Source organism: Drosophila kikkawai, chromosome X (assembly GCF_030179895.1).
Source record: "Drosophila kikkawai strain 14028-0561.14 chromosome X, DkikHiC1v2, whole genome shotgun sequence".
Taxonomy (NCBI): Eukaryota; Metazoa; Arthropoda; class Insecta; order Diptera; family Drosophilidae; genus Drosophila; species Drosophila kikkawai.
In genome coordinates, this window is record NC_091733.1 from 14,405,598 (window position 1) to 14,417,877 (window position 12,280).

The following is a 12,280-nucleotide window of genomic DNA, read 5'->3' on the forward strand; positions in this document are numbered from 1 at the left end:
ATGATTAATATTCAAAGGGAAATTGATAGAGTCAGGGATTGGTTAAGTCTGAGTAAGTTTTTAAAGAGTTTTACAGAGTTAATTCTTCGAGAAAATGTGGGAAATGGCTTACAAGAACTTAAAAAAATATATTACCTTTAATAAAACTCAAAGAACTTATTTTTTATTTCAAATTTAAATCAATTAAAATATTTCTAGCCGAATTTAAAATCAAAATTTTCAAATTTGAGTTCAAACAAGTTCACTGAACTTGATTTTCCACTCAAAGTTATTCGGTTCCGTGAAAACTTTTGGGGGGCTTTCCGGCACCGATTGCCTACGAAAAGGTGTCAAAAAAAAAAAAAAAACTGGAACCTAAAGGTAGCCCACAAAATTTCCGCCCTGTCATGCTGGCCATGCACTTTGGCCAAGCCACTCGATAATAATCAAAGGCAAAAACCTTCGGCCAAAGAGACACAAAAGCTCGAAAAAGAATCAACAGAAAACAACAAAAATGAAAACTAAAAGCTAAAAACTAAAAACTGAAAACTGACCAACCGCAAGACAATGTCGCCGATCTGTGGTTAGCGACAGTTATAATACGTTCTTGAATGATCGATCATGAAGATCATTATAATAATGGAGATGCTGTGAAGATGTAGCCTCAATCTGACCTTCCAAGGGAGCTAAAGCAGAAGCACCAACGACATTTTCAGTGCGTGAGTGAATGGAATTCCAGCAGGTAAGGTACAGTAAATAATGCCTAAAGAAAATCTAGAAAATTTACCCTAAATTAAAATATATTTCTTAATTATTCTAGATTTATTTTGGGCATTAAAATGGTTTCTCTTGTTGAATTTCCTTATTTTCTTTGTATCTACAATTTAAGGTCTAAATGTATGTGTTTATCTTTGGTTTCTTGTAATCATATTTCCCAAAAAAGTGCCACTGTGCTGGGGCAGTGTGAACCGGAAGCTGCTGTTCAATGCGATTCGATTCGTTTCGATTCGTTTCGCTTCGATTTGATTATTGGTTCGAGCATCGCTCTTTCATTTACTATAGGTTTTGTATTTTCTGACTCTCTGCGTTACCTTCGTCTGAAGGATAACCGGTAACCAGTTGGGAGTGGGGCCCCAAGATCTGCGGTTGCCATGGGTTAACGACCAACCAGAGTGTATATGTGTGTGTGTGTGGAAGTGCAGGCAGGCAGACATGCATGGCGGGCCACAAATTACGCATACGCCGCGTGGTACCAACTGGAGCTACTGGATCTGGCAGATAAAGTATCTCGCAATAGCAAAAACTAAATGCAAAAGGCGAATGCTAGCTAAAAGTGAAGCCAAAATCAGTCAGTCGGTCGGCTTAGTGACTCTGGCTAGCGACTAGAGAGAGACTCACTAAAAAAGTTGCATGCGTTCGAAATCAGTTTAAGGTGAATTAGATTTTGACACACAAGCATATATATGTATATATGCATATATGCATTGGGGCACAACAACAACAACTCACGGTTTACAGCTGAACAAAAAAAAAAAAAATAAGAAAAATTATGAAATTAGTCTCAGTCGCTTGGGTCGTTCGCTTTTTGCAAAAGCTGCCAAATCGAAAATGACAACCAAATTGGCTTTAATGGCCGGACCTCTATTGTCTCCAAGCTGATGGGTGTTGTTGTTGTTGATGTTGTTATTGTTGTTGCTCTGCCACACCCCATTGTGTCGTTGGCATTAGGGCGGCAGTGATTAGCTTTTGACCCAAGAGTTGAACCCCAACAACCTTTAAATCCGGGACATATTGTAAACCATTATTGAGCTGGGGTTTTGTTTTTTTGTTTATTTAAAACAATATTGGTAATTACTTAAATTTAAATTGTGGCTTAAGTATAATTTTTCTAAAATATTTCTATTTAAAGTATTTTCAATTGTTGTGCAAAAGGAAGCTAGAAAGCTACTTACGTTTTAAGGAATTAAGGAAAAGTAAAGAGAATTTATAAAGTTGGTGAAATAATAGAATAAAAATACATAAAAAAATTAATAAATAAATAAAATATTAAACAAAAAATAAATACAAAAAACAATTTTTGACTGAAGCTGAAAGTGAACCTAGTCCAATTTGCCAAAAAGCTAAATAAAACCGGCAATTAGCCTTCTAGGCTACTGTTTTTACTGGAAGTACAGTGGCAATTGTAAAAAAAACTAAATAGTACTTATTCGAAAATATTTAAAATAATACAAAGTATTCTTCGGCGAAAAAACAGCTTTAAAAATTGAATTTCGACTTCGTACTTTCGTACTTTTCAATTTTTTAAATACAAATTAAATGAAAAATAATACTGTAAGTTAATTTTAATATAAATTAGTTTCTTTGTATTTTAAAAACCATAATTTGTTAATAAAAAACCCCCTCCCTTACCCTGGGCCAGAGCCTGCTCTTTTATTTCCCTCCCAAGACCACCGCCCATATCAAATGTTAACCGATGAACCCGTGCGATTAATTCGGCTTCTTGCTTCAGGGCAAGACCATAAGGCATGGCTGACTGACTGGTGTCCCTGCCATTGAACACTCCAATTCATGGCGCATCAATTAATTCTGACTCTTGTAGCGGCCACGTTGACATCGCTTTAAATGGAGCGACTTGGCGCTGGAGGAGCGGCATCAGTTCAGCTCCGGCACCGTGTGCCCAATGGTGCAATTAAATGTAAAGACATCGACGGAGTGGCTCCGGTGTCGCAGTTGATGTCGCTGCCATTGTGCAGCCTTAATGACAGGCCATAGACAATAACAAGGTTGTGCTGGGGCCCAGGGCCTAGGGCCCAGAGTGTGACATGTCAGACCCAGTGTCTGTGTCTCCAAGGTGCACTGCGAAAACAAGCCTGTCCAAGTGGATATTCTAAGCCAAGTTCAACACAGTGGTTGCCCCTCTTAATTGGCCAGCTGATATATATCTCTTGGGACTCTACTATTTCTTCAAGTGTGCCTAACTGGATTTTTTTTTGCTCTTCCTCTCCTTGGACTTTGATTTAATTGTCAGCGTTCAAAGTACTCATTCTGTTGTACCTAATTTCCCCGATTTTATGGGTACTCAAGGCGAGACCCTGGGCCCGGATGCAAGATGATGATGATCTATGGACCGGACTTTGCCCCGATTTCAGAGACATATCAATCGAACGCTGAACCGTGTGACTCTTGTCACGTTCCAGCCGAGAGCCTTGCATAAATTAAAGCGATTGCCAAAGTCTTGGATTTGTTTTCTGTCTGAGCCGTTGACTAATTGCAAACAATTACTAATAATAAGTGCGAGTGGTTTGTTCGTTCGTTTGAGTGTCTCAAATTGCCCCAAATGCAAGCGGACAACTTGATTTCTGGCCTGAAAAGGAAGCTGTCAGCCCCAGGTGATGGTGAGATGCCCTAAAATACATAATATTATATGCAATTAATTAAATAACTAAGAAACTAGGAGGAATGTGTGTACTTTTCTATTTAATATGCATAGCTGAGACATTTTCTCCGCTAACTAACCAAATTTCCAACTCTTTCTTCCATATATATTATATTATATATATCTTTATTCACTCTTAAATTTATATATATATAAACAAAAGCCTGAGCGTACCAATGAGCTCGTTAAATCGTTAAATTTCGCTTTATTCCCTGAAACACTTTGCCAATTGCTTCGCTGTGTGTGTGTGTGTGTGTGTAAAAGGCCGAAAAAAAAGTCATAATGCATTTAAGCCAAGTTAACATGTTAACAACTCTGCGGCTGCGGCGGCTTTTGGTTTTTGGCCGTCATTTTCAGTTGATTGGCAAACCAAACATGGTGGCAGTGGCCCACCGAAAAAATACAACAAAAAAATATTAAAAAGTTCAATGGGGGCGTGAAAAAAAGGGTGGGCGGGTATGATTTATCAGACTTTTTTTACCCCGAACATTACGTGATATCGGTCAGGTTTTATTTTTCAAAGGTATTACGGTTTATGAAAGAGTCGGAAAAAGTCTATAAATAGTTTAATTAAGGTAATTTAAGTGCTTGAAAAATATTCAATCAACAACTAAATTTAACATATATATTTTAGTTGTAGTGAAGGCATTGTGGCTTATTTACTAAATAGTTTGATTAATAAATAAATATTTTAACAATTAAAAAAAAATTAAAAGAATACGAAATAAAAACCATCTAAGCTTGTAAAATTGCTAGTTAAAAAATCTGTAAAAACTCAAAAATATATTTTTCGATTTTTTTTTTTTTATTTTTATGTTTACACGTTACACAATTTTGTTGCTAAAGGAAGCCGATTTCTTTGTAGATGTCGTAGCAGCCCGGCATCACTGTGGTTTTATATATTTAGTTAATTATACAGCAGCGCTCATTTTTGATTTTTATTATTATAAGGGGCGTCGTCGTTGTATTCCATGCTCATTATTCCACCGGGATTCGAACCCGGGCCGGCGGTGCCTGTTGTCTTCCTCTGAACGGGCTGTCCTCTCTACCCGTTAGGCCACCGCCGGCGGCAAGTAGCCTGCTTTTCAGGGTTCAACTAGGATCTCACCTACAGGGATTTTTGCAAAAGCCTACTGGGATACGTTAGCGCTGGAAAGTGGTTTTTCAGGGCGGCATTCTTAAATATTTTGAAATAAAAATAAACACAAGAGGCAAAAATGTGAAGTCTTAATGAATTAATGGAAAGAAAAGTAATCAAAGAAATAGAAGAGTTAGTGTAAAAAAAAAAATAAATAAAAAATAAATAAAATAAAATAAAAAACATTTGGTTTAAGGTGGAACGGAACCTTTTCCGATTTGGCAAAAATAAACTTATCCTAGCAATTGGCCTTCTGAGCTATTGTTCTTATAGAAAGTGTTGTAACTATAGTAAATTGTAGAAATTTAAATACATTTTAAAATGTAATATTAAAAAATAAATAAATTCATAAACTATAGAGGACAGAAGCTAACAAAATTATAAAATATAATATTAAAAAATAAATAAATTCAAAAACCGTTAAGGCCAGGAAGTTAAACAACTTTTTAAGTAATAAAACTATAAAAAATAATATTAAAAAAATATTAAATTAAAAAAGTAAGAGGCCAGGATCTTAGGTAATTTCTAAAGTTAATAAAATTATAAAATTTAATATTAAAATAAATACTAAATGTTTGTAAGCCACTCTATGCCGCCGTGACTGGCCAAAACTCGGTGGCTGGATATCAATCAGGCAGTCAGGCAGTCGCCTTCTGGCGGCTGTTGCCTAAATTTAGACTGTCTGGCTTTGATCGGAGTGATTGTCCGAATAATGCAGAAATAAATGAGAAACCGCTGCAAAAGAGCTGTAAATAATTAAATCCGTGAGTTGGCGCAAACAAAGTGGCGATTGGCGAGCGGGAGAGCAAATCCAATTGGGTCATTTATGTCTGAAGTGGAAATCCCGAGGGGGATATTGTTATAAGAAATATGAAATTATAATAAAACAATTTCGAATTTTCATAAATATATTTTAGATATATATTTTATGCGGACTTCTTCCTTTCATAAATAATCACAATAAATTAAAACTACAAACCGAATTTAGGAAACATTAAAAATTATATGAAAATTGCCTTAGCATTTCAGCCTTCCCATAGGTCATTTTAATTTTAGTTAATTGCCAAATAAAATCGCTTTTAATGCGCCAGCGTACTAAAACCATAAAAAAAGAGTCTAAATTTAAACATGCACTGGGTTTTATTTGATCCCAGAATTAGCATATAAGAATAACGATCGGTTGAACTAGTTTTGGCTTTGAAAGCCAAAGTCCGCCTGGCTATTTGCTTATCATCGGTTTACGGATAAGCCATATATCTCTGTGTATCTTTGGCATTGCCGGCCGTTTCTTAACTCCACCAATTAGCAGAAATTAACTCGAAGGACTTTTGCCGATGGCCAAGAGTGCGTTGAATGGCCGAAAGTGGCTAAAAGCGGCTCAAAGCGGCATTGTTTGCGGCTCAGGGGCTAAGCCAATTGTATAACAAGCGCCAAGAGTCTGCAATGGAATCGAATCGACGCCTGTGGCCAAGGGGGAAAAAAATATAAATTGCAGCAACTAGTTTGCGTTTAATATTTATGGCGCTATTTATTATGTTAATTTTTGTGTGTGTTTGGCCCGAGACTCTGGTGATTTCTCATAGACAAACGGATCTGTCGCTGGTCCGTAGTGTCGTATTCATTTTTTTTTTTTGTCAGCCATGCTCCAATTCCGTTCGAAAAGCAGCCAAAGTTCAGGCGACGGAAATTAAAGTTAGAAAGGAGAGGGTATCGGAGTCTTGGGGTTTACTTATCTATATTTATCGAATATTTAGGTTATTATTTATCGGTATGGGTTTTGCTTTAGAAGTTAGGTTACCTTTCTCTACGATTTGGCTTACTCTTTCGCTTAAACTATAACCTGAAAGGTAATTTTACCATGGTTTTTTGAGATATTTACATTTTTAGATATTTTGTAAACCTGATAATATCGATATTATTCTCGATATATCTCTGTAATCAGCAGACTGACTAGGGTATGGCCACATAAACTTAAACTGGGCGTCGTAAAAGTGCAGAGTTTACAGCTAATTCTCGCTGGTCGCTGGCTTAAACCAAATCAAAATCCGAATCAAAATCAAAATCAAAAAGTTGTCTGCAAACTGCAACTAGTAGTGGCTGTCTCTTTCGCCGTTTCAATCTCCGTCTCCGTCTCGGTGTCTGTGTTGTGTGTGTTGCCAAGCAGCGAAACGAAGTCAAACGATTTGGCAAGGTTATTATTTATTGCACAAAGATATGTGTTAATAACACATACAAACACTATCGAGCACCAGAGTCTTGGTAGTTGGAAGTTGGCTTGAGAAGTTGGAGTGCCTTGTCGCTTCTCGGCTTCTGACAATTGTCAATAAACAAACCTAATTGCCAGAGATCGTTATTCTGCAGGTACACAATGTCAAGTGCCGATGGCTCATTAGCGGTTAGCTTCCAACTTCCATTTCCATTTCCACTTCCGCTTCCGCCTGAGAGCCCTATCAAAAGGGATTTTTTCGCTGTCAGCAGCACAAAGACAATAAGAAGAATAAGAAAAAACATTTAATGGTGGAAAAGTGGTCAAGTATTTATTAAAATACAACTGAATGAGCTTCGAAATTTATAATCAGACATTCGAAAATGGCTTCCATTTGAAGGCTAAGCCAAAAGATTGATCGGAATTTAAACACTCTTAACAAGTTTGGTTTCTGTCGCATTTGAAGTGTTTATTTGGCATGTTTTTAAACGGAATTTCGTATGATTTTTAAATATGGCCTTAGTTATAAAAAACACTAAACAGACATGTAAAATTAAGTGATACAAATATTAAAAGACACTTTTGTGATCTTTGAAATTGGTTTACAGACTTTATTTGGGGCCAAGCCTCAAGGCAAGGCTTTAAATATTTTAAAATTGAATTTAATTTGTAAATAAAATTCCCAATAAAATATTATTTTCATATATAAAACTAACCACAAAGGCCAAATAATGTCAATAGGTCTTAGTGACTCAGATTAAATACAGCAATTTTATTTCAAATCTTCCATAAAATCTGTCCAAAGTTCAGAGGCTTAATTAGCCTGACTCATCGCCCCATGAATGCCACAAGTGACTTATATACTTAAGACAATATCAGATCGTAAGCATTGCCATTGTATTATGGCTTAAATTAAGAGCCCTCCGAGGGCAGTCGAAGCATTAAAGGGCACAACATTTGCGCAGAGTGAAACAATTATATCATTATTGTCTGAGCCACACAATTGTGGCGGCTGTTGAGTATTTATTTTAAGGGTAGGTGCTCCTCTTTTTAAGACACTGAGAAAAAATTATTTTGCAGAAATTTAAATATTAAATGTAATTTATAAGGTAAAAATAAAATTCAATAATATAATAAAAAATAAATAATTATAATTTTAATATTTATAAATATATTATAATTATTATTATATTTTTATTATTTTATATTTTTTTTACACTGAGAAAAAATTAATTACCTGATATTTAAGTATTTAAATAAAATGGTTTAATTATAAGGAAAATAAAATTCAATAATAAAATAAAAAAAAAAGTTTTTATAATTTTTAAAATTAATTAATATAATATAATTAATATTACATTATTATATTTTTAACATTTAATATTTAATTTTATTAAATTTTATTGCAATTTATTTATTTTTTTTTTAATATATATTTTTTAAAATATATTTCCCAAGTTTTTCTCTGTAGATTTCCGTAGATTTTTTTGTTTGTTTGCCTAAGTAACCCCACCGAGGCACGCTTCAACGGTGGGAATTGCGTTTAACGCTTATGTCATGCCGATCCGATCCGATCCGATCCGACCCCCCGGCTTAACCCCTCTTTGCCTGCCAGCCGATCTCTGCGCACTTGAAAGGTTAAACGAGCGTGACGAGTTGCGGCTTGGACTTGGACTACCTGGCTTTGCCCCCCCACCCCCTCCGGCGCCCGCCCATGCAATTTCCACTCACGTAATCCCCAGGTATAATCCCAGTCGCAGTCGCAGTCAGTAACCCCAGCGATTATCATGGGGCCTAGCTCGGGGCCCAGCTCAATCCCTCGGCCATTTATCTAATGGCCGATGCTAATTAACAGTCACGCATAACTGCGACACCTGCACCTGTCTTCACTTTTCCATTTTCCCATTTTTTCGGTGTTTTATGTAAGACCTTAAATTCAATCACCTCCAACTGCCGGCAGGGGGAAATGGCCCCATTAGGAGAGTGTCTAATGGCTCCCCAAATGGCTTCTGATTCTGAAAATCAGCTAATGGCAGCCCCCAAAGCCGTAGTAAACTTAAAAACTAAGGAAATCGCAGTGAGAATCGTAAGTACAGGTCGTTATAATTAAGAAAAGGAAGCTGCTTCTTTATAATTATGATAAATAATAGTGGCTCAAAGATCGTTTGAAGATCTAGATGGGTTTTTAGTTACATTCAAGATGATTTATTATTTTTAAAAAGGAAAAATGTATGTATGTATATCTTGAAGCCAAAGTCTTCTCCTTGATTGAATTTACATTCTTTTTATGCCCGAAGATACCCACCGATTGAGTAATGTCACCTAGTTTCAGCCGGAAAAGAAGACAGCCCCCTAATTAAGATGTCGGAAAATTTGCGTATGAAGAAGCAGGCCACACTGATCGGCTCCACAAATGTCGTTGTTTGCACAACCCGGAGTCGCCAGCCAAAGAGTGGGCGGTCTTGTGGGAGGATCCATGAAGCAGCTAACCGTGAAGGGATCGATCGATCGATCGGCCAGACAATGTTATATGAGGCGGCATCGCTGCCTCCTGGGCGCAGTCACATTGCAAACGGCCAATGGAGAACCTGCGAGTGCCGCGATCGCTGCTCCTGCTGCTGGGACTGGGACTGGGACTGGGACTGGTCCTGTGGCCAGGCTCGGTGGACTGCCGGCCCGGTGTTCAGGGAATGGAGCTGCAGTCACACTACCTAAAGGCAGTCACTGCCTACCGTCGGCTGGAGAGGATCCTGCCCAGACACGAGCTGAGAGCACTCACGGGAATTGGAGTACTGAATGGAGCGCGGCAGGCGGAGGAGCAGATGGAACAGAACCTGGTGGAGGCCGTTCGGGAATTGGTCCACCAAACGAACCTCACGGAGAGCAACATAGTGCTGGCCAAGATCGATGCCATCGAGCAGCAGCTGTCGCGGGACCAGAGAGCCTTGGACATCCTCGCCCGAGTGATGGATGTGATGGCGCGAGCCAAAGACGACCATGAGTTCCGGTTGGAGTTAAAGGAGATGGCCCAACAGCAGAAGGCTGAGGAGCAGCACCAGCAAGAGCTTTCCGCCGACATCACGGATCAGCCGCGATTGGGCGAGAGACTGGGCCAGCTGAGGCTCAACATACTCAGGCAGGTGCCGCAGATGAAAACCGAGTTGGAGGCCAAGATCGAGGGGGCTCTACAGCATTTACTGGAAACGGCTTCGGATGATGGTGTCCTGGCCAAGGCCAAGCAGAAGGTGATCCGTAAAAGACAGGTCAAAAAGGAGAATGATACCGAGTTGGAGGAGCAGCAGCAGCAGCAAATGCCACAGGAAATGAGGATTATCAAGTCCATACTCTCGGAGGTAAGTCCGGAAAAGCCCGGGAAATCGAAAGTAGCCAAGAAAAATAACTATTGTGCAATGCCAGGCTCATGACTTGCGCTTCCAGGATGACTTCCAGGAGAATATGCTGGAGCAGCGATCTCCAAGGCAGCTCAAAATAGAGGCAGTGGATCCCCCAGAGCTGGAGGATGAGGAGGTGACCAGCAAGGTGAGTTTAAGGAATAATTGATGCGCTTTGTGACTAACCTGCCAGAAAATATGTACATATACACCCTTGAGGCAATACCTGAGCTAACCCAATCCTGACTTGGTTCACCTAACCCTCTTCTAATGGCCTCCAGAAGTCGCCAAATGTTACAGCCAAAGGTAAAGCCAGAGTGAGTGCCAAGCCCGAGAAGCAGGAGACGGATGTTGCTGGCTCAGGATCTTCGGAGCTGGCCAAGGATGACGCAGATGACGATGGCGAGATGGAAGGTGCAGACGGGGCAGGAGCTGGAGCCGGTGGCGGTGGTCTGGTGGGGCTCATTGGCAGCCTGAGCGGTGTGAGTCGGCATAATCCTTAAATCAGCCAACCAAATGAGTTCTAAAGTTTATTCTTTCCAGGGTGAAGGTGGCTCGGATGTGGGCGCTCTAATAGGAGCCCTCACAGGCGTTGTTTCCACCTTGTTTGGGGTGAGTCCTAGTTCAGGAAAAGCCCTCAAGCAGCTGGTACTTATCCAAGTGTTCTTTTAGCCCGGTGGCCTGGACATTCAGGGTCTAATACAAAGCTCTACCTCGCTGATCTCGGGACTTCTTGGTGGCAACAAGAACTTTGGCCTGGTTTTGGGCAGATATGTGGGCACAGCCTTGGACGGTCTATCAGGAGGTGGTGGAGCGGTAAGAAACAATATTTATAACAAATTATAAACAAAATAAATTTCCATATTTTCAGATTGCCAATGGCCAGTTTCTGGGCAACTTTCTGGGCACCGTGGTGGCTGCAGCCAGCGCAGTATTTATCCTTTTTATACCTCTCACTCGACTCCTTGCTACTAACCCTATAAAGTCACTTTCAAGTGCATGAAATACTAACAAAATTTGTACGTTTTTCACCCCCTTTCCCTTAGGATCCCGAGGAGGAGGGACCCCCGCAACCGCTGACCTTTACCAAAAACCTCATCACCAGCTTCCTGGAGGCCAATTTCCGGCCCAACTCGGAGGAGGGTTCCGAGGAGCGCCATGGCAGCGCAGAGCTACCCCGCCCTCGCAAGAAGAAGGAGGGCGGCGGCTGGGCAGCTGCGGCGGCCAGTCACTTTGATTCTGGAGGATTCGTCAAGCAGGTGGCCTCACACCTGGTGAGCAATGCCCTTGGGCTGATATTAAACGCCGGCCTGGGTGCCTCCGGTGGAGCCTCGGGGGCTGTCAAGGGTATCCTGGCCAGCAGCAGCAGTGGCCATCATGCCAAGCCGGCGGATCATCATCGATCCTGGTCGCCCCACACCGACGACTTTGAGCCATTCTAAAAGCCACCGATCAGATGGGGGACATATAAGTGTAATGCCATTCCATTGCATTATTATTGCTCTGTTTGAGTTTTTTTTCTTCGGTTTACCATATAGTTACGTTAATTGTTGGGGTGAGCCACCCCTCACCCCCACTCTCCCCCCTTTTTTTTTGCTAGCTTGTAATAAATAATTAAACAAAAGTAAAAGAAATGCGAAGACGACTTGGTGTGTTGGTCACTTGGGCAGCTAAGAAAGCGTAAAAAGAGGCCCTAAATCAAATGGCGTAACCCAGGGCCTGGACGGCGGCTGATGCAACAGATCCGCTGGAATTCACTTGGAACTCCCCCCCAGGATTCGGTGGGGCAAATCGTCGAATGGAATGCTGAGATGCGGAAGCTAAATTACAATTAAAGTTAAGTTTTGGCGGGTTAAGAGAGGGTTGAGTATAGCAGGGAGCTGTGGGGTTGGGTTTCTAGATGCTTCTTAGAGATTAGAGAGGCATTTAAGGTCAAAGTATACAATTAAGAATTATTTATATTATATTCTCTTTTGATCAGCCTTTGCCTCTTGGCAATCGTGTTTTCCTTATTACCTTTCTCTGGGCCTATGTACTCGGGTTTTTGGACAATGGAGTGGGCATTGTGTCACTTTCTTTTTGCATTTCAATGCTTTTACCTGTTGCTTTCTCTCGCTCTCTCTCTCTCT

The 12,280-nt window shown here is 40.1% G+C and overlaps 1 protein-coding gene across 9 annotated transcripts; it reads left to right on the forward strand.

Annotated features, from left to right (window-relative positions):
• Positions 1-307: 307 nt before the first annotated feature.
• Positions 308-11,712, forward strand: LOC108080050 (probable inactive protein kinase DDB_G0270444). 9 transcript variants are annotated; one of them, XM_070288594.1, is made up of 8 exons: positions 308-726; positions 9,086-10,112; positions 10,177-10,299; positions 10,433-10,633; positions 10,695-10,763; positions 10,824-10,967; positions 11,023-11,082; positions 11,198-11,710. In XM_070288594.1, the coding sequence occupies exons 2-8, from the start codon at positions 9,339-9,341 to the stop codon at positions 11,591-11,593; spliced, it is 1,767 nt and encodes a 588-aa protein (XP_070144695.1). In that variant the 5' UTR covers positions 308-726; positions 9,086-9,338; the 3' UTR covers positions 11,594-11,710. The 9 variants fall into 9 exon arrangements, 8 of the variants coding, with proteins under 8 accessions (XP_070144695.1, XP_070144694.1, XP_041630868.1 ...); XM_070288593.1 differs by having other exon boundaries at positions 308-721; XM_041774934.2 differs by having other exon boundaries at positions 308-721; positions 9,092-10,112.
• Positions 11,713-12,280: the final 568 nt, after the last annotated feature.